The following is a 22,379-nucleotide window of genomic DNA, read 5'->3' as shown; positions in this document are numbered from 1 at the left end:
CCTGCTGTGGCTTTCAATGGGATGGGATAATTCCGTTGGTAGCAAATCCCTGTGCACGTTTATGCAGCTTGGTCTCATGAACCGAACATTTTAGGTACCGTATAATTCTGCCAAATCTGCGCAGCAACTCCTCCGAGGCTAACGACTCCATCCTGAGGTATGGTGCCAAGAACTAAACCCAGTGCTCCAGATGGGGTCTGACTAAAGATCCTGTACAACTGAAGGACCAATTTTCACTTTTATTTTCAACTTGCTTGAGATATGGGCAAACTATTATGAGTCTTTTTGAGTACTTTTGTCCCTGTCCGCCACCTTTTTAGATTTGTGCTTGAATCCCGTTGCTCTGTCAAGGGTGCACCATTTGAGAAAATATTCAGTTTTGCCTTTGTCAAATCCAAAGTGGATGGCTTCACGCTCCCCCATACTGAACTCCATTTGTCATAGCTGTCATGATATCCACATCAGCATATCATGGTGCAATTACACACACACTGATGGACAGGCAGTTGGACCAACCAGCACACACATAACATCGCAGCCAATCACCAGTGAGAGCACACGCACTATAAAACAGGGAACACCACAGTTCCTGCTCATTCTACCAGGAGAAAGCTCAGAGCACAGCGCTCACAGCGCGCCACTCAGACATAGACCATGTGCTGAGTGCCTCACTAAGATAGTGATAGGGCTGGGTCCACAGGTTAGCTGGTGAAGCACGTACCCAAGCCAGTAGTTAGTTGTTACCGTTGATTAGACAATAAAACAGAGTTCTACCATCTACAGCCGTGTTGGATCATTTGTGCATCAGAACTCCCAACACGACAATAACCTTGCTCAATCACTTAGTCTGCCAATGTCCCTTTGTAAATTCCTGCTCCTGCTTACGCAACATACTAGACAAAGTCAGACTTCAGTGAGACACCTGACAGATTAGTTCAACACTTGCAGCACCCTTCAGTGTGAGGTTTTCGGTTATAAGTTTCTGGAAGTGTGAACTGATAACGGGACATTAATGACTGCAATAGGACCAACAGTCTTGCTCCTTAACCAGTGAAGCTTTGCGGGTTGAGAAAGAAAATGCAACAATGGAGGTCAGGGCTGGAGTTCTCCGTTCGTTGGGATTTACTAGTTCCCGCTGGCAGTGCACCCCTGCTCACAGGTTCCCCGGCAGTGTGGGGTGGCCTCAATGGGAAATCTCATTGAAAAGCGGCAGGAAGAAAGAATCCCATCGCCAGCGATCGACGGCTGCTGAGAAACACGTGGCTATGGCATGGGAGAAACCAGGCCCTGGTATGGACGGAGAAATAAATTCAGAGGAAAAGAAATGGGCAAAGAGAGAAAAATACATCGAAAGAAAAGTAAAAAGAAATTCACAACTTTTTGAAAAACATCTCTAAGCCGTGTTTGTTACACCTCAACAATATAAACAGTTCCCTATCTGGGCTAGGCAGGATAATTTGCATGACAAATTATCATGTAGTTAAAAGGCATATCAGAGAAAAGAGAGGAAAAGAACTGAGAAGAAAGGGAAGTGAAACATTCGAGTTTAGACACAGTGATTTGTTGAATTGGATACTCACCCTGGATGAGACACACAGTTAGGGTTAGTACCAGGATCCTGTGTGATGCATTCATTCTGAAAGTCTCACCCTCGATGGTACATGTACACAAAGCAGCTGAGGACAAGCAGACTCATTGATACCTGCACAATAGACAATAGACCAGAGTGAACAAAGTGATGATTTAAATCAGGCTTAGCAATGAATGTTGCCCGAACGGCCACACGTGTCAGAAGTGGTGCAGTCTGATACCGGCACACAGCTACAGGAAGGTGTTCTCCAAGGCCACAATACAAGCACAAAAAGGGAATATACACGGGGTTTGTTTGTATTATTGGATCTGTTGTTGGATAAAGTAAGACGTCTTACAACACCAGGTTAACGTCCAACAGGTTTGTTTCGAATCACTAGCTCTCGGAGCGCAGCTCCTTCACCAGGCACCCACCTGAGGAAGGTGCTGTGCTCCGAAAACTAGTGATTCGAAACAAACCTGTTGGACGTTAACATGGTGTTGTAAGACGTCTTACTGTGCCCACCCCAGTCCAACGCCAGTATCTCCACATCATTGCTGGATAAAGATATTGATAAAAAGTAAATCCATGGCTCTTTTTATACATCCGTTGTTTTGTGTGGTTGCATGGTGGAGGGTGGCCATCAGTTCGGACTATCTACGTATCCCTCATTTCCAGAGTAACCACACTCTGTGGTTACTCTGCATGAGGATGGAAGCATTGTGGCTGTTGCCAGGAGTTTGCAATCACCGATATGACGTACTGTGCCTGGTCGCACATCAGTTAGGCATCAATGGAATGTTAGCCCTTAAGGTTCATATGCCCCTCCGTGTTGACATTGGAAGGGGGTGGGGAGGGGTGATGGGCAGAGAATTACTTGCCTGCAGTCGATGGTGCACCATTGAGAATTCCACAATCCTGGCAAAACCATCTCACCCTGCTGAGGGAGGGAACAACGATTTACATCTCCTTATATAGGTGGCCTCTGTTGCCTCCCGGATGGAACAATGATAATGTACAGGGAGATGTCGCCTGCACCAAGTTTGACCTTGTACTGGTTTGAGACTCCAGGTCATGTTAAAAGAGGTGTGAATACCTCCTGGTTGAATCTGAGTTGCCACTGACATTGCCCCTGAGGGAGGTGGAAATATGAGAAGTGTTCCTTCAAAATGCCCATGTTGGGGGCAGTGTTTTCTGGAGACCCCCCTTCCTCCTCTCTCCCTTTGCAAAGATTGACCTCTCTGCTCCCTCAGCTCCATTTCCCAATTGTGAGGCAGACTCGGAGGCACTGCAACCACAGCCCGCAAAACCCGTGCAGTTCTCTTCTTGAAATGCATGCAGCTGCTCACTTAATAACATCTAAAAAGAACAATGCCACGGGACTTCCACAAACATTGGCACGGCAGAGGTAAACCAAAAGCACCACAGCAGTAGGATGGGCAAAGGATCCTTTAATTAATGCTGCTGGGAGTTCCTTATGCCAATGGAAGAATAGCACAATGCTCAGCGGATTTGCGCAGAGTGAATTTGTGAAAATCGTGTCAAATTAGCCAAAACTACTTGCTGACAACATTCACGCTACTGATACACATATTGCATGCCTGCACCAGTGCCTTGACCACATGAGGCTCTGTGTGGGTCACACTGCCAATTGGTGAGCAACACAGTCTGTGCATTACGTTGCAGGGCTTCAGGGCTTCCAGAGTACTGGCACCAGTGACATGAAGGAGCCTGAAGCAGTTGGTGAAGATCAGATGCGACATCATACTACAGCCAGCAGAATGGAAAAGTATTCCATTCACCTGCCCTGGCATCCTTCACCTTGACAAGCACTAAAGCCTCCCTCCAGCAAGGCCCTTCCAACACCACACTGCCATTCCGCCTCCGATTTTCAAACCCTCTCTTTGAAAGCATTTTCTATCTGAAAACCCAAGCCTGCTGTACATGGACTATCATACAGGCTTGCAGCATATTCAGCCATTCAGATGTATGCAAGCTCTTTGAAGGAGCAATCAGTCCCTCTTTTCATTTGTAGCTCTGAAATCTTTCCTCCTTCTTTTGAAAGTTTTTTTAAAAAGGCATTATATTCAAACTTGTTTCAAAGTAGGTTACAGCAAATAAACACCCTGGGAAACATTCTTCCCAACAAGCAACTATACAGTTTGTACAGGTTTTCCTCCTTTTTCACCGCCCCCCCCCCTAAGTACAGGTCACCCGACCACTGCTACCACTGGTGGCGATGCCGACCGCCACTCAAGCAAAATTGGTTGCCGTGCAATCAGAGAGGCGAAGGCCATGACATCGGCCTTCCTCCTCTCCATGAGCTCCGGCTTCTCAGGAACCCCAAATATCGCTTCTCAGGAACCCCAAATATCGCCACCAAAGATTCCGGGTCCACTCCCTCCTCCACTATCCTGGCTAAGACCGCAGACACTCCCGCCAGAATCTTCCCAATTTTTCACAACCCCAAAACATGTGCGCATGATTCGCTGGCCCCCGCCCACACATCTCACACTCATCTGCTACCCCCTGAAAGAACCCACTCATTCTCGCCCGAGTCATATGCACCCTGTGCACCACCTCAAATGTATCAGGCTCATCCTTGCACAAGAGGAGGTCCCGTTTACCCTTCGTAGTGCCTCACTCCATACTCCCCAATTGATCTCCATTCCCAACTCCACTTCCCATTTCTCCTTGATCTTCACCACCCGCTCGCCTCCCTGCTCCCCCATCCACTTATATATATCCCCAATTCTTCCCTCCCCTTCCACATCCGGAAGCAGCAGTCGCTCCAGCAGGGAGTATCCTGGCAATCGAGGGAACCACTTCCAGATCTTTCGTGCAAAGTCCCTAACCTGTAGATACCTGAACTCACTACCCCTCGGCAGCTCTACCCTCTCCCTTAGCTCCTCCAGACTGGCGAACCCTTTCTCCAAATACAAATCCCTCACCTTGACCAGCCCCACTTCCCTCCACCTCCTGTATACACTATCCATCCCCCCTGGCTCAAACCCATGATTCTCGCATCACCACATTCAACAGCCGTCTTACATTACTCGCGAGCTGCCTGCCCTTCACGAAGCCTGTTTGATCTTCTGCAACCACCCCCGGGACACAATCCTCCATCCTCCCCGCCAACAAGTTAGCCAATACTTTCACATCCATGTTCAATAGTGATATGGGTCTATACGACCCACATTCCACCGGATCCTTCCCTCATTTTGGGATTAGTGTGATTACTGGCTGCTTCATCGTCTCCGGCAACTCCCCTTCTCCAGTGCTTCATTAAACGCCCCCAAAAGATGTGGTGCCAGGTCCGCTGAAAATTCCTTATAAAATTCTGCCGGGTACCCATCCAGCCCAGGGGCCTTCCCAACTTCATACCCCCGATACTATCCAGCACCTCCCTCAGCCCCAGGGGCTCCTCCAATGCCTGCCTCTTTGCTTCCTCCACCTTGGGAAATTCCAGCTCGTCCAGAAACCGCCCCAAGTTCCCCCTCCTCTCCTCCTGGGTCTACCTCATAAAGTCCCTGGTAATACTCTCTAAATGCCTCATTTATCTTGCCTGGCTCTGACACCACATCCTCAGCCCCAGTCCGGATCTTCAATATTTTCCTGGACGCAGCCTGCCTCCGCAGCTGGTGCTCCAGCATGCGGCTCGCCTTCTCCCCATACTCGTACTGCACCCCTCTTCCCCTACGCAGTTGCCCTACTGCCCTCCCCGTTGCCAGCCTGTCAAATTGCCCCTGCAATGTTTTCCTCCTCGCCAATCCCTTCACGGTGGGCACCCTCGAATATTCCCTGTCCACCTCCACTATCTCGCTCACTAGGCGATCATGTTCCACCCTCCTTTCCTTATTCGCACGAAGCTTAAATAAGATACTTTCTCCCCAGACCACTGCCTTCAGTGATTCCCAAAGAATGCCCGCCGATACCTCCCCATTCTGATTGAACTCCACACAATCCCTAATCGCCAACCGCACCTTATCAAAAAAACCTCCATCGACCAGCAACCCCGAGTCAAACCTCCACCCTGGCCTCTGCTCTCGTCACTGAACCGAATATCCAGCCAGTGGGGTGCATGGTCCAAGATAACTATCCCCACATACTCTGCCCCCTCCACCCCAACCAAAATCTCCCGACTCACTACAAAGTAATCAATCCTCGAATACACCTTATAGACGTGGGTTCTGAAAGTGCCATGGATCCACCATACCCATTCTCTCCATAAACCCACCCAGCTCCCTTGCCATTTGTAACCTACCCAGCTACCTGGGGCTCGATCTATCCACCCTCGGCTCCAGGACACAGTTAAAATCTCCTCCCATGATCAACTGGCACGTGGCCAAATCCGGGATTGCTGCCAGCAATCCTCTCATAAAACCCACATCGTCCCAATATGGAGCAAACACATTTACCAACACTACCGGTGCCCCTTCCAATACCCCACTCACAATCACATATCTCCCACCTGGATCCCTCACCTCCTTCGCACTCACGAATCCCATTTTTTTGCTCATTAAAATCACCACACCCCTCGATTTCGAATCAAACCCCGAGTGAAAAACCTGCCCGACCTACCCCTTCCTTAACGTAACCTGGTCCTTCACACGGAGGTGTGTCTCCTGCAAAATGACCACCCCTGCTTACAAGCTCCTGAGGTGCGCGAACACCCGCGACCTTTTAACCGGCCCATTCAGTCCCCGGACGTTCCACGTTACCACCCTTACCGGAGACTTGCGCCTCCAATCCCCTCTACCGTCCGTCATCTTCCCCACTTAACTCCTGCCCCTTTAATTCCACTCTGTACCTAGCCCTTCCCAGATGGCCCCTTTCTTCGCCCTTGACCATGTCATCTCTCATTCCCTGCCACGTCGCAACCCCCCCCCCCCCCCCCCCCCCCGCTTTTCCCCTTCCCCTTCTTCCCCCCCCCCCAACCGGCGCGGCGAGAATCACAGCTGGCCGCTGGGAGATTCTCCGGCCCGGATGGGCCGAGCGGCCTGCCCAATACGACGGTTTCCCGCCGGCGCCGTTCACACCTTGTCGCTGCTGGCGGGAACAGCGCAGGAATGCAGGGTGGGCAGCCTGTGGGGGGGGGGGGTTCCTGCACTGGGGAGGGCCTCAAATGGGGTCTGGCCCGCGATCGGTGCCCACTGATCGGTGGGCCGGCCTCTCTGAAGGAGGACCTCCTTTCCTCCGCCGTCACGCAAGATCCATCTGACATCTTCTTGCGGGGCGGCCTCGGGAAGACGTCATTTACGCGACGCCGCTTTTACGTGGTGCCAAGTCTCGGCGCGCGGAAATGACGCGACGCCGCTCCTAGCCCCCCGGGGACAGGAGAATAGGGGGCTGGGAGCGGGCTCCGACGCCGGAGTGAAACACTCCGGTTTTCACTCCGGCGTCGGCACTTAGACTCCCGATGGGAGAATTGCGCCCAAGGACTTCTCCTGAACTCCAGGCAGCCTTCTCCAAAAGCAAACAAGCAGATGTTAAACACAAACAGTCCCATAAAACAGGAGGGGGGATGGGAACATCCATCCCCACATAAACTTTTCACCCCTACAACTCCTTGCAATCTCAACATTGAACAAAACCCCCTCCCCCCCACAAAAAAAGACTCAAATCCCCCAATCCCTACACTCACTTCAAACGTGCTCCCGACCATTACATCGTGCCAGCACCCCAGTTCCCAAGCATTGTCCACTCAGTTCTCCCCCAGTTTATGCTCCTTAATGAAATCTTCGGCCGTTTCTGGGATCTTGAAATAATACTTCCGGCCTCCAAACGTCACCCATAATTTCGCCAGGTAGAGCACCCAAAACCTGATCTGCCGCTGGTACAGCACCGCCTTGGCCTTGTTGAAAACTGCCCGCCGTTTTGCCAACTCCGCTCCGATGTCCTGATAAATCCGGACAATATTTCCCTTCCAGTCGCAGCTACGCTTCTCCCTGGCCCACCGTAGAATTTTCTCTTTCTCCACAAATTTATGGAGTCTCACATCACCGCCCGCGGCGGCTCCCCAGCTCTAGGCTTTTGCCTCAGAGACCTATGCGCTCGGTCCACTTCAGGTGCCTTATCCAGCACCCCTTCTGCCACCAGCCCCACCAGCATCCTCGAGACGTACCTCGTGGCACTCACACCTTCCACTCCTTCAGGCAGGCCCACTATTCGCAGGTTCTGCCTTCTCGAGGTATTCTCCTGCTCCTCCACCTTTGCCCTCAGCGTTTTACAAAGGTCTCCTAGGAGCCCCACCTCCGCCTCCAGAGCCACCACACGATCGCTGTGGTCCAAGGTCACTCCTTCAATCTCCCGAATCTGTGACCCCTGCACCGCCAAACACCTCTCCATCGTTCCAAAGTACTCTTCAGGGGTGCCACAGCTTCTTCAATGGCCTTTGCATGATCCTCATGCATTTCTTTTCTCTGTTTATGTAATTCCTCCTTGATTTTGTAGGGGCAGCACGGTAGCATTGTGCAGAGTCTGCACATCCTCCCCGTGTGCTCGTGGGTTTCCTCCGGGTGCTCCGGTTTTCTCCCACAGTCCAAAGATGTGCAGGTTAGGTGGATTGGCCATGATAAATTGCCCTTAGTGTCCAAGATTGCCCTTAGTGTTGGGTGGGGTTACTGGGTTATGGGGATAGGGTGGAGGTGTTGACCTTGGGTAGGGTGCACTTTCCAAGAGCCTGTGCAGACTCGATGGGCCGAATGGCCTCCTTCTGCACTGTAAATTCTATGATAAAAGTCATCAGTTCCTGTATCTGGGGCCTTACAGCTTGCCCCTCCCCCGCCTGCATGCTGGAAGAGGCTGTTGCTGCAGCTCCAGACTGTTTCAACTTTCCAGCCAAATTTCTCCCTGTTTTCTGCCGGGTCTGGCAATCAGGAGACATACCATTCCAGGGGCAAACTACTCCTCTAACATTCACCTACGCCCGTTCATCAAAATTCCACCCGGATCTGTGTGAAAAGAGCCCTTTTCTGTGACTTTAAGCAGGAACAGCCCCTGTATGTGACCACTTATTCCATGGTCACAACCGGCAGTCCTTTTGAAAGTTCTTATTGAATCTGCTTCCACCACCCTTTCAGGCAGTGCACTCGAGACCAGAAGACCTTGCTAGGTTTAATAAATGCGCCTAATCTCTCGATTGTAGTTCTATTGCCAATTAGCTGAAATCTAGTTATCTTCCTTTTATTTTTGAACATTGTTTAACTCTTTTTAAAGAGTTGCATAAAATATCTTCCAGCTCTGGATCGTAGAGATAAGAGTTTTGTTCTTTTAGCTTGATTCATGACAAAAATGTGCATAGTATTCAGAATTATTTACCCAGCATAAAAATAGGCAAACTCATCATTTACTGACTTTGTCTTAATGCAAAGAAGACTGAAAATGTCCTTACCGTTCACCTTTGTCACCTTCCTAGGCACAATGTTCCTTTAAGTCGACCAGTTCTTTACATTCAAGCGATGTTCTAGACAGATGTGGGGATAGGAAGAGATAAAGGAAAAGCAGCAAATGTGAAACTGGGTTGCCGTCACCCAAATGAAGGAAGACCGAGCAATGCAGACACACGGTTCTCACAAACCACCAGCAGCAAGAAAAAAAACAAGGAAGTAGATGAGAAGCCTCCCTTGAAAAGTAACAAAAGGCAGGCATTAAAAGATAACAATGTAAAAACATCCTGCAACACATATCGTAAGGTAACAACAACTTTATTGTATTAAATTTCCTTTAACAGAATAAAGCATTGATCAAAGCCTGAAAAGACTTAATTACCTGCAAATGCTCGCATTCAAAGTATCGTCTTGCATCTTTGACTTTGTCTATATAAATGTTTCTGGAACCAACCTCTTCATTCACCTGAGGAAGGAGCAGTGCTCCGAAAGCTAGTGATTTGAAACAAACCTGTTGGACTTTAACCTGGTGTTGTGAGACTTCTTACTGTGCTCACCCCAGTCTAACGCTGGCATCTCCACATCACAAATAAATGTTGACATTGAGCACACATTTATTTCACAGTTGTCCTGCAAAGATAGGGGTGAGCCTGAAATAGATGATCTGGTCATTTATTTAATTGTTGCATGTGTTATGACCCCCTCGGGAGCCAAAGACTATATTGTATAAGATTCACACTTTTACCACAGAGAATGAATTCCCCATGTAATTGGAGGTGGGGTTTTCCCCTTAACAAGGGGGCTCTTTCAGTATAAAAACCCCAACCTGGGTGCAGTCGAGGAGGGTGGCCCTTCGGGGAGAGTTATTGCTTTTGTACATATTATGTATACCGTAATGAACCTTTGTTCATTCCTATTCTATCGTGTGTGTTACTGCGTCTCTTCTGTTGGATTCTAAACTGGCGACGAGGGTGAAGTGGATCTGCTGCAGCCATTGTGCTATATACCGCCAACCCACTTTGTCTAGGCCGAGAGAGGCCTCCACTCCGAACGGAGAGATGCTGAAAATCGGAAAGCGTTGATACTGGTATCAATGACTAGATCCAGTATGTCGAGCGGGTACAGCATGTTTTTCGGACTAATGCAATTGTTGGGCATGAGCGACAAACTGTTATCCAACTGACCGCAGTCAGGGGACCCACATATGTGCTCATCAGTTGGTAGCATTGGTAGCCCAGGTCGAGGCACATCTAAACCCACAGCCCCCAATAATGGTACACCGGTTCTATTTTCACACGGCCTCACAGGCCCAAGGGGAATACAACGGCGACTTTTTGGCACGCTTGTGGACACTTGCCATCTCATGTGAGTTTGGGGCTGCAATGTCCGAATCATTACGGGACTGTTTCATCTGTGGACTTCGAGACAGCGACACCCAGAGGGAACTCCTCACGGAGACCCATTTAACCCACCAATGGGTGGCGGACATCGTCATTTCCCGGGAGAGCGCGGAGTCCAAGATTCACAGGGCATGGCATTCCTGAACCTCAGTTGCCAGAGTGACCGCTGACCAGACACGACCTCCGTAAAGCAGGACTGACCGCAAGAACCAAGGTCGTAGCCATGACACACCTGGGAGCAACCGAGACGACTCCCCTGAGGCAGAGCACCATGATGGTGGCACAGGCAGCAGGTTGGGTGCCATGACCAGGGCCGGGACGCCAGACTGGAAGGCACCATTTCCCCGCCAACCCCACCAGGCATAACCGCCCCCTCCTAGAGGCCAAGCATATTATGTCGAGCGTCAGGAGGACGCATACCAGCAGTTGCATTGCATTGAAGCCCCCAGGGTCACACCCACCTGATTGCATTGAAGTTGAAAGGACACTCCATTAACATTGAACTCGACACCGGAGGGGCAATCAGCCCCCAGATGTTAACCATGATCCAGGCCGCTCTCCAGAAATTGGACATTCGGGACACAGATGCCCGGTTGGCTACGTATACAGGAAAGCCTTTTACCATTGAGGGCACCACCCATGTGGCCGTGACATATGGGGACCAGTTGGCATGTTTGCCTTTGGTGGTAGTCAGCGGTGGAGGACCCAGCTTACTGGGCCCTGACTGGCTGTGCCATTTAAAATTGGATTGCCAATGCATTTGCCTCATGTACCCCCATGGCCTGGAAGGAGTGCTGGGGAAATTGCCTCGAGCATTCTCGGCATGAGAAAAGGTGCAGTGGCCTAAATCAGTGTGGATGAAAACTTACAACCCCGTTATTTCCGCACCCACCCAGTACCATATGCACTACGCCCAAGGTTGCTGCAGAGTTGGATCACATGGAGCGCTTGGGCATCATCTGCCACGTTCGCTTCGCTGATTGGACTGCGCTGGTGGTTCAGGTCTTAAAATCCAACCGGGTCCGTGCATCCATGTGGAGACTACAAGATGACAGTGAACCGAGTTTCTCGCCTCGATCATTACCCGATCCTTCGCATCGCGGACTTGGCCGCCAAGCTCAGGGGAGAAATAACGTTGACAAAACTTGATATGAGCCATGTGTATATAACTGAACCTAGATCCCGGCCCCCTGAGTGTCATCATACTCAACACCCACAGAGGCTTGTACCTGGCTGCCATTTGTAGTTTCATCAGCCTGTGATGGAAAACATCCTGCGGGGCCTACCCAGGGTGGCTGTATACCTGGGGAATGTACTCATCACTGGGGCTTCAGACTAGGAACATTTGGACAACCTGGCCGAAGCCCTCTGGCGGTTTGCGCAGGCCTGTCTCTGCCTCCGCAGAGAGAAGTGTGTTTATAACGCCCCCAAAGTCACCTATTTGGGGTATTGGGTAGACAGGCACGGCCATCGACTGGTGGAAGACAAAGTGTGGGCCATCAGACAGGTTCCCAACCCTAAAGTTTTGGCCGAGCTCCACTCTTTCTTAGGACCCATAAATTCCAACGGGAAATTCATCCCCAACTTAACCACACTACGTAGCCCGTTCCACCAATTGTTGAAGAAAAGACACCAGTGGGAATTGGGCCCTCCACACCAGAAGATGTTCCAAGAGGTCAAGCGGCGGTTGTCATCCGAGAAGCTGTTGGCTCACTTTGACCCAGAAAAAACACTTCTCCTAATGTGTCACGCTTCCCCTTGCAGTGTTGGGGCCATTCTTGCACACCAGATTCCCGACAGCTTGCGCATCTTGCACACTCACCGACACCGAGTGGAACGAGGCCCAGATTGAAAAGGAAGGCCTGGCTATCGTGATTGGTGTGAGGAAGTTCCACCAATCCGTCTACGGCCACACATTCATGGTCTATACAGACCACAAGCCTCTGCTAGGTCAGTTCAAAGAGGATTGGGTGATTCCCCCAATGCCGACCGCCAGGGTCCAGCAGTGGGCTTTACTCCTAGCAGCGTACGCGTATACACTGGAACACAACCCAGGCACACAGATCCCACCTGCCCCTCTCCACGAGGCCGCCGGACCCTGCCTCAGCCACAGAAGTAATAGTGGCCCTCCACTTCATGGACGTTTTGCCGGTTACGGCGGTTCGCTTCAAAGAGTAGACCCAGGCGGACCCGCAGTTATAGCAGATACATCCCATGGTCCAGTACAGGGCCCAACACAGCACCCTGCTGTCGGCCTGCAGGCCTATACTACGATGCTCCTGGAGCTTAACGTGGAGGATGGCGTTTTGTTGTAGGGGACACGGGTGGTCATCCCAGAACGCGGATGTGCGCTTTTACTACAAGATCTCCAAAATGGACACCTGGGGGTAGCCAAAATGAAGATGCTCACCCGCAGCTATGTTTGGTGGCCTGGCATAGACTCGGACATCGAGAGCGTGGCCCAGTGTGCGGCCCTTGCCAGGTGAACCAGAAGGCCTCACCTGCTGCTCCGAAGCACCCTTGGGAGTGACCTGGAAAACCTTGGTCAAGGTGCACATAGACTTTGTCGGCCCATTCCAGGGGGCGACGTTCCTTGTCATGGTGGACGCACACTCAAAGTGACACGAGGTCCACGAGGTGCAGACTGTGACCACGAAGGCAACTGTGGAAGACTGCAGCACACGTTCAGTACACATTGAAAATCCAAAGTATTGATGTCTGATAACGGTGCCGTGTTCACCAGCAGGGAGTTCGAGTCATTCATGGACTCAAACGGAATCCAACACATGCGGACTCCCTGTGTCAAATGGCCTCAAATGGATAGGCCGAACGGGCAGTCCAAACCTTCAAGCGGGATATGAAGAAGCTAACCACCGGATCTTAGGAAAAGCGGCTGGCCCAGTTTCTTTTCAGTTACCAAACAAGCTCTCATGCCACCATGGGAGTGGCACCGGATAAGTTGCTGAAGGGATGTCGGTTCAGGACTCGCCTCAGCCTCGTCCTCCCAGACATAAGTGCAGGGATCCATCAGCAACAGGACCACTCCAAGATGGACACTGGTCAGCGCACACAGCTGTGCAATGTCAAGCCAGCGGAGCCTGTATACATTTGGAATTTCAGTGCCGGCGCCACTTGGATCCCAGGGGTGGTACTCAGGGCAACTGGTCCGGTTTCCGATTCGGTCTGTGCACAGAGGCACAAAGCCAGCCGCCACCTGGAACATATCCACCGCCGCACGCAGGAACCTCCAGAGCTGGCTCAGGATGAATCACTCCGAGACCACCCGTAGTCTCCATCACCGCCGAGACCACCCCCTGGTGCACTACACAGATCGCCCAACCGATCACCGTCACCTCTGCCCGTCGAGGCCCAGGAGGCTTAGATTCCTGACGCCTCCTTGGTAAACTCTGGCACCAATTCTGAAATGGCCACTGGCCCACCTGACATAGCCGTCCAGCCGCCTTCAACACCGGTGCCCTTACTGGCAACACCACTCCCGCCTCGAAGCTCCGCACGAAAACGGCGGTCGCCAGTGCGTTGCACACCTCGGGGCCCTGCCCTTCGAAGTCGAACCATTGTCTGCAAGCTAAATGAATGAGAGGGCCTCTGCCTTGGAATGGACATTTTTCTGGACTTGGGGAGGGAGAGGTATTACAACCCCCTCGGAGGCCAAGGACTATGTTCTATAGGATTCCTGCCTTTACCACAGAGTATGAATTGCGGGGGGGGTTTCCCCCTTAATAAGGGGAAATATTAGAGTGGCACGATAGCGCAGTGGTTAGCACTGTTGCCGATGGCTCCGAGGACCCAGGTTTGATCCTGGCCCCGGGTCACTGTCCATCTGGAGTTTGCACATTCACCCCGTGTCTGCGTGGGTCTCGCCCCCACAACCCAAAGATGTGCAGGGTAGGTGGATTGGCCACGTTAAATTTCCCTGCTAAAAGAAAAAAAGAATTGGGCATTGTAAATTCGAAAAAAAACAAGGGGGAACGTCTTAGTATAAAACCCCCCACCTGGGACCCTTTGGGGAGAGGAGTTGTTGCTTTTGTACTTATTGGGCAGGATTTAACTAAATGGGAACAAAGTCCCACAGCGTGCATGGTTAGCCGCCGCGCCGAGAAACACAACGCTATAAAACAGCACCCCAGGTAGATAGGGGGCCTCAGCGGGGAACGCACGGCCCAGGCCGCACATAGCCCCGTTTTGTGCCCTAAGGAGCCCATCTCGCCGGAACCCCTCAGTGTAGCAAGAGATCGGGACGCCATTTTTAAATGGTGCCAACCTGTACCCTGGCAGTGCCCCTGCCAGCTTGCAATGCCACCTGGATACCTTGGCAGTGCCAGGTACTGCCAGGGTGACAGTCTGGCATAATTTGCGCGGTGGCAATTGGGCCGGGGGTGCCCTGCCCTGTATGGGTGTTGGGGTGGGGTGCACGGGGGGGTGGTGCACGAGGACCCTCCCATAGTCCTTTGGGGCTTGGGGTGGTCGAGGGTTGCTTCAGGCGCTCGCCCATGGTCTTCGAGGCGAAGGGGGTAGATCCCAATACCTCGGGTACCTGGGGAATCTGCACTAGCTGTCTCGCTTTAATATGCAGATTTGCCAAAAAGTGATCTTGCGAGGTGTTGCAAGCCAGGTAAATCCCGTAGCAGTGTTTCTCGGCGTCTACTGGCCACGCTATGCCTCGGTGAGCTGCTTTTCAGGTGCAGCGTGACCGTTCAGACGCTCCCACTGTGTATACCCTAATAAACCGTTGTTCGTTCCGTCCTACCGTGAGTTCCTGTGTCTCTTCCATTGGATTCTACAGTATGCACAAGTTGATTGGACAACCGCGACTAAACTTTAAAAGAACCTCATTGGCACATCTTAAGCTGTGAAATAGGCCATATGAATACAAGTCCTTATTTCTTACTTCATGTTTGATCAAAGCAGTTTTATTCAACTGAGAACTTGTTAAGCCACTTTAAGAGTCAGCGGTGCAATTGATCTACAGTCACAACTCAGTCAGATGAGGTAAGGAGTTCAGGCTTCCGTCCTCAAAAAACAGAACTAGTTGGGGGTTTTATTCTTAGAATCATTGATTTCCTACAGTGTAGAAGGACACCATTTGACCCATCAGGTTTGCACCAAGCCTCTGAAACAGCACCCAGTCACACTCCAATACCCCATTCTCGCAACCCCATAACCCCACCTAACCTGCACACTGAGGGGCAATTTAGCATGGCCAATTCACCTAACCCGCACACCTTTCGACTGTGGAAGGAAACCAGAGCACCAGGAGGAAACGCACGCAGACACAGGGAGAATGCGCAAACTCCACACCGACAGTCACCCAAGGCCGGAATCAAAACTGATCTCTGGCGCTGTAAGGCAAAAGTGCTAACCACTGTGTCCCATGCTAAGTTACCACAAGCTAAACTAACAGTTTCATGGACATTTTCACGGATGCCTGCATTTTATTTCCAGATTTCTTTTATGATGGAATTTGAATTCCTGTTCTTTGGGTTATTAGTCCAACTCACTGGAGTACAAAAATAACAATGTGCATTTACATGGCACATTTAACATTGGAAATCATCCCAAGGCATTTTCACAGTGACCTACTCCAATAAGATTTGACATTGAACCATATAAGGAGATGTTAGGCCAGGTGATCAAAAGCTCGCTGAAAGAGTTAGATTTTATAGCGACAGGTGACCGAATCCTGGCACCACTCTATCATCATCTGAGTTTTGAAGGTCAGGGCCAGGGTTCTCCAACCCGGCGCCGGGTCGGAGAATCCCCGGGGGGACGCGAGAATCGCGCCCCAAAGCCGGCATCCCCATTCGGCGGCGCCATTTTTTGGGCGTCAGCGTGATCGCCGCCACGCCGGTCGGGGGCCATTGACAACGGCTCCCCCCCCCCCGGCGATTCTCTGGGCCCCGATGGGTTTGGCCGAGTCCCGCCGGCGTGGATTACTCACCTCCCACACGGCGGGACCTGCAAGGTGAGTGTGCGGGGGCCGTCCTGGAGGGGTGGGGTGGGGGGATCCGACCCCGGCGGTGGCCTGGCCCGCGATTGGGGCCTACCGATCGGCAGGTGGGCAGGTTCCATGTGAGCCTATTTTACTCCGCGTCGGGCCCCTGTAGGGCTCCGCCAAATTGCCCGGGGGCCGGCGCGGAGAAGGGTTACCCAGCATATGCGCGGAAATATGCCGGCTGTTCCACGCGGACACGCGCTGGCCGTTCACCGCCGGCTGGAGCTGCGGGGACGACGCCGGCGGCAACCTTGCCCTCTAGAAAGGTGAGAATTCCTCACTTTCGGGGGCCGTTGACGCTGGAGTCATTGGCGCCGGATTTTTCGCCGGTATGGGGACATAGCACCATTTATAGAGAATCCTGCTCCAGATATTTCAGAGGTGAACTTGTGGCAATGATTTTCAGCTTGGTGGAGATCGGGAAGAAAATAATAGCCCAGATTTTACATTAAAAGAAAGATTTGCGGCGCGGTGCAACAGTGACACAGTGGTTAGCACTGCTGCCTCACCACGCCAGGGACCCAGATTCGATTCCAGGCCTTGGGTGACTGTGTGGAGTTTTCACATTCTCCCCGTGTTTGCGTGGGTTATCTCCAGATTCCTCCCACAGTCCACACATGTGCACTTTAGTTGGTTTGGCTATGCTAAATTGTCGCTTAATGTCAAGGGATGTGCAGATTAGGTTACGGAGTTGCAGAGATAGGGCAGTGTGGACGGGGACGTGGATCTGGATAGAGTGCTCTTTTGGAGAGTCGGTGAAGACTCGATCGGCCAAATGGCCTCAGTCTTTGCTGTAGGATTCCTTTGATTCTATGACTTTAAAAGCTGACAATTGTCACTGATGTTATGGAGTAAATAGGACAGCAGCTTCCAGAGCCTGAAGGCACAAATGTCATCCCCAAAATCTGGAAGTTGCTGTGCAATCTATCCTGTTCCATCACAGGCTGTGTTCCACCAGCATACCACCAGCAGCTCATTACTGAGATACATGCAGAAATGCAAACTTACTTTATTTATCCGCCAGTTCATCACTAGACACAGTAAATATATAGAGCACGATTTACCAGCTGCATCCCGCCCGAACGGGAGAGCGGCCAGCTGGTAGATACATGTGGAAACCTCCCATGGGCTTCCCAGCTCCTGGTACACCTGCCGAGATCTACCCAAACCTCATGATTGATGTGTTGGGTGCTCTGGATCCGTGGAACACATACAGGCCACCAACACTTAAAATAGTGCAACACTATTTTATTAAGTTAGAAACTGTTGAACATACTTTCACTGTGGGTTAACACGATGTTAGATTAAACTAAAGACCTATGCCTGTCCTAACCAGTCTATGCACTCAGCACATGTTGAAGATCTGTGCTGTAAGCTGTAAGCTCTGTCCTACTGAGAGGCTGCATCCCGAATGAATGGGAACTCTGATGCCCCCTGTCTTTATAGTGAGTGTGCTCTAACTGGTGATTGGCTGCGGTGTTGTGTGTGTTGATTGGTCTTGCTGTGCGACCATCAGTGTGTGTGTATCAGCACCATGATATACTGGTGTATATCATGAAATCCCCCCTTTTATAAAAGAATGTATGTGTGTGGCAATAAATAATGTATGGTGAGAATGTTCCGAACTACGTGTGGGGTGTGAAGACATATTTACAGGACTATGTACATGAGAATTAAGCCAATTACATGGGAAGGTGCCTGGTGCAGAGAAGCAGTATGCAACAAGAATAACGAGATCAACACTATATACAAACCAGGGAAACAATCAAACAAAGCAACAAAACAATTCAGAGAGTCCATAAATTCGAATAGTTCATAAACTTAGTCTCTGAGGTGGGCGACAAATTCTGGTTGACTGCCTCAAGGGTGGGTCGAGAGCCGCCGGTTCAGGAGCGGGCTGGACTGCGTCAGAGTCAGGGGGATGCAGAGTGACAGGGAGCTCTGCATAGTCCGTGGCAGGGTCAGCAGGAAGGCGAGGCGACAGTGGAGGATCACGTGGCGAGCGTGCAACGAGACGAAGGGAGCGTCGATTGCGGCGCAGAATAGAGCCATCCGGTAGACGAACCAGGAATGGGGGGAGCCACCTGCCGAAGAACAACAGCGGTTGCAGACCAGCCACCATCCGGAAGACGGATGCGGATGTTGTCATCTGGAGCCAGAGCAGGGAGATCAGCTGCACAGGAGCCATAAGCCGCCTTGTGCTGTGCACGAGACAGCTGCATCCGGCGAAGGACCGGAACGTCGTCGAGGTCTGGGACATGGATGGATGGCACCGTCGTCCTCAGGGTGCGACTCATGAGTATCTGGGCTGGCGACAGGCCAGTGGACAGTGGGACGGAGCGATAGGCCAGCAAGGCAAGGGAGAAATCAGATCCAGCATTGGCAGCCTTGCATAGGAGCCGTTTGACGATATGTACTCCCTTCTCCGCTTTGCCGTTGGATTGGGGGTACAGGGGACTGGACGTCACATGGGCAAAATTGTACCGCCTGGCAAAGTTGGACCATTCTTGGCTGGCGAAGCAGGGGCCATTGTCTGACATAACCGTGAGCGGGATGTCGTGTCGAGCAAAGGTTTCTTTACATGCACAAATGACTGCAGACGAGGTGATGTCGTGCAACCGTATCACCTCCGGATAATTCGAAAAGTAGACCACGATCAGAAAATAGTCTCTACCGAGCGCGTGGAACAGGTCGATGCCCACCTTGGTCCATGGTGACGTGACAAACTCATGTTTGTCTCATGAGGTTGGGCCGGCTGGAAGCGCTGACAAGTGGGGCAGTTGAGCACTGTGTTGGCTATGTCCTCATTAATGCCGGGCCAGTACACTGCCTCTCGGGCCCATCGGCGGCACTTTTCCATGCCAAGGTGGCCCTCGTGTAGTTGTTCCAGGACAAGCTGGCGCATGCTATGTGGGATGACAATGCGGTCCAGTTTTAGTAGGACCCCGTCTACTACCGCCAGATCATCTCTGACATTATAGAACTGAGGGCATTGGCCCTTGAGCCACCCGCCCATTAGGTGGCGCATGACACGCAAGGGGTCAGCCACCATCTCGTGGCGAATTTGGACGAGGCGTTCATCCGAGGCAGGTAGATTGGAGGCCGCGAATGCCACATGGGCGTCAACCTGGCAGACAAATCCCGCTGGGTCACATGGAGTGTTGACTGCCCTGGAGAGAGCGTCAGCAATGATGAGGTCTTTGCCTGGAGTGTGTACCAGCTGGAAGTCATATCGCCGGAGCTTGAGCAGAATATGCTGGAGGCGATGCGTCATATCGTTCAAGTCTTTCTGTATTATATTGACCAGCGGGCGATGGTCGGTCTTGACGGTGAATTGAGGAAGTCCGTAGACATAAACGTGAAACTTAACAACACCGGTCAGAAGGCCCAGGCACTCCTTTTCTATCTGCGCGTAGCGCTGCTCCGTGGGGGTCATCGCACGTGAAGCATATGCAACGGGGGCCCATGATGAGGCCTCATCACGTTGAAGGAGCACTGCCCCAATGCCGGATTGACTGGCATCGTTCGAAATTTTGGTCTCCATTGCTGGATCAAAGAAAGCTAAGACCGGGGTCGTGGTCAGTTTTGCCTTGAGTTCTCTCCATTCGCGCTCATGGGCAGGGAGCCATTGGAAGTCTGTCGTCTTCCTGACCAGGTTCCTGAGAGCCGTGGTATGAGAGGCGAGGTTAGGGATGAATTTCCCTAAAAAATTGACCATGCTCAGAAATCGGAGGGCCGCCTTCTTGTCCTCTGGTGTTTTCATAGCTGTGATCGCAGCTACCTTGTCCGCATCCGGCTGCACACCCAATTGGGAGATGTGGTCCCTGAGGAACTTAAGTTCTGTCTGACCAAAAGAGCATTTGGCCCTGTTGAGGCGGAGGCCATGCTCATGTATACGTCTGAATACGCGCTGGAGGCGACTAACATGCTCCTCCGGGGTGGTGGACCAAATGATTATGTCAACGACATAGACGCGAACACCTTCAATACCTTCCATCATTTGTTCCATAATCCCATGGAACACTTCTGATGCAGAGATGAGCCCAAACGGCATCCTGTTGTAACAATATCTTCCAAAGGGGGCTGTTAAATGGGCAGAGTTTTCTGCTGGATTTATTGAGCTGGATTTGCCAAAATCCTTTTGAGGCGTCGAGTTTGGTGAAGAGCTTGGCGCGAGCCATCTCACATGTGAGCTCTTCGCGCTTGGGAATTGGATAGTGCTCTCTCATAATATTGCGATTTAGATCCTTGGGATCAATGAAAATTCTCAATTCGCCGGAAGGCTTTTTTACACATACCATGGAACTGACCCAGTCAGTCGGTTCCGTGACTTTGGAAATCACTCCTTGGTTCTGGAGGTCCTGCAGCTGCTGCTTGAGGCGGTCCTTAAGGGGTGCTGGGACCCAGCGAGGTGCGTGCACCACAGGCATGGCATTCGGTTTTAATAAAATCTTGTAGGTTTACAGGAGTGTGCCCATGCCCTCGAAGACATTGTGGTACTGGTTGATAATGGCGTCGAGCTGCGCTCTGAAGTCAGTGTCCTGAAAGGCAGATGCGTCAGCAGGAGAGAGAGAGTGAAATCTCTGAACTAGATTCAACAGCTTGCATGCCTGCGCGCCAAACAGGGAGGCTTTCGAGGAGCCCACGATTTCAAAGGGAAGGATGGCTTTGGGTGACCTGTGCATCACTTCAAGTTGGCATGAGCCGCTGGCAGCAATGGCGTTGCCATTATAATCTAATAGCTGGCTGGCTGATGGCAGGATGGCTGGTTTGATACAAAGGCTTTGGAGGTCAGACCGCACAATGAGATTGGCGGAGGCACCAGCGTCCAGACGGAATCGTATTTGGGACCGGTTGACCGTAAGGGTGGCACACTACTCATCATCCGGATCGATACTGTATACCGATAGAGGCTGGATTCTTTGCTTCGGGGACACCCTGTTTTTTGTAATGAAACTGACTCAAAAAGGCGCCTTCTGGTCCTTGGTGTCAATATCGGGTGGCAGGTCCAAATCGGGCTCGGTGACCATGGGTTGAATGGCCCGGATATTCCTTCGAGGCTGGCTGGAGCGACAAGAGTTGGCAGGCTGAGCTGATCTGCATAAAGCAGCATAGTGGCCACGTTTGTCACATCGCAGGCATCGTCGGGATTTGGCAGGACATTGCTGCTTTAAGTGGGCGGAGCCACAGTTGCCGCATGTTGTAGCGTCAGTATGTTCGCTGCGCCACCGCGCATATGCGGTGCGGTCGTACGTGGTGCGCGCCTGCGCAGTACGTTCGTCGACGTCGCCGTCCCTCGTTCGGTGCGCACAAGCGCGGGAGTCCTCGAAAAGCGCACAAAATGGCTGCCCTCATCCAGGCTGAGGCCCTGGAGTTGCTCGATTGCTTGGACCCGTTCTGCCTCGTGGGGACCTTGCCGCTCCGTTTCAGCCGCTTGGATGTGGGAATACCGACTCGTGGCGTGTTCATGTATCACGCAGGTCTCGATAGCAATCGCTAGGGTGAGCTGCTTTACCTTGAGGAGCTGCTGGCGTAGGGGGTCCGACTGAACACTGAAAACGATCTGGTCGCGTATCATGGAGTCGGAGGTGGGCCCGTAATTACAGGACTGCGCAAGGATGCAGAGGTGGGTGAGAAAGGACTGGAAAGGTTCATCCTTACCCTGCAAACGCTGTTGGAATACATAGCGCTCAAAAGGCTGACCCCCGGCCCTCCCCCTCGAATGCAGGCACCTTGGCACTGGCACAAAAGGTGCATGGGTAGCACTGCAAAGCTGAAAGGAGCACTGCCAGGGTGGCACTGCCAAGGGTCAGGGCTTGGGGAGCCATGCCCATGAATGGAGGGTTGACAGGTAGATGAAGGGTGGGGGGTGAAAGGGTCTCGGGAAGGTTGAGGGTATGGAATGCGGGGGTCGTGGAAGGGAGGGGCTCCAGTGGGGGTGTGGGAAGGCCAACAAATGTGGGGCACCCTCAGTGACCAGATAGCAGGGTCACTTGGAGGTGTGTGGG

At 51.8% G+C, this 22,379-nt stretch overlaps 1 protein-coding gene across 1 annotated transcript in view; it reads right to left on the bottom strand.

The window, feature by feature from the left end:
• The window catches only part of LOC140427380 (uncharacterized), a 188,581-nt gene that overhangs the window by 97,002 nt on the left and 69,200 nt on the right, over window positions 1-22,379 (bottom strand). The window contains exons 10-11 of the mRNA XM_072512926.1: window positions 3,250-3,337; window positions 1,581-1,691 (exon numbers count right to left, since the gene is read on the bottom strand). Coding sequence (XP_072369027.1) covers window positions 1,581-1,691; window positions 3,250-3,337 — 199 coding nt within the window. The remainder of the gene's footprint in view (window positions 1-1,580; window positions 1,692-3,249; window positions 3,338-22,379) is intronic.

This window comes from Scyliorhinus torazame, chromosome 7 (genome assembly GCF_047496885.1).
Source record: "Scyliorhinus torazame isolate Kashiwa2021f chromosome 7, sScyTor2.1, whole genome shotgun sequence".
NCBI lineage: Eukaryota > Metazoa > Chordata > Chondrichthyes > Carcharhiniformes > Scyliorhinidae > Scyliorhinus > Scyliorhinus torazame.
The sequence above is the reverse complement of the archived record's forward strand: the minus strand, read 5'-3'. Positions and strand labels throughout refer to the sequence as shown.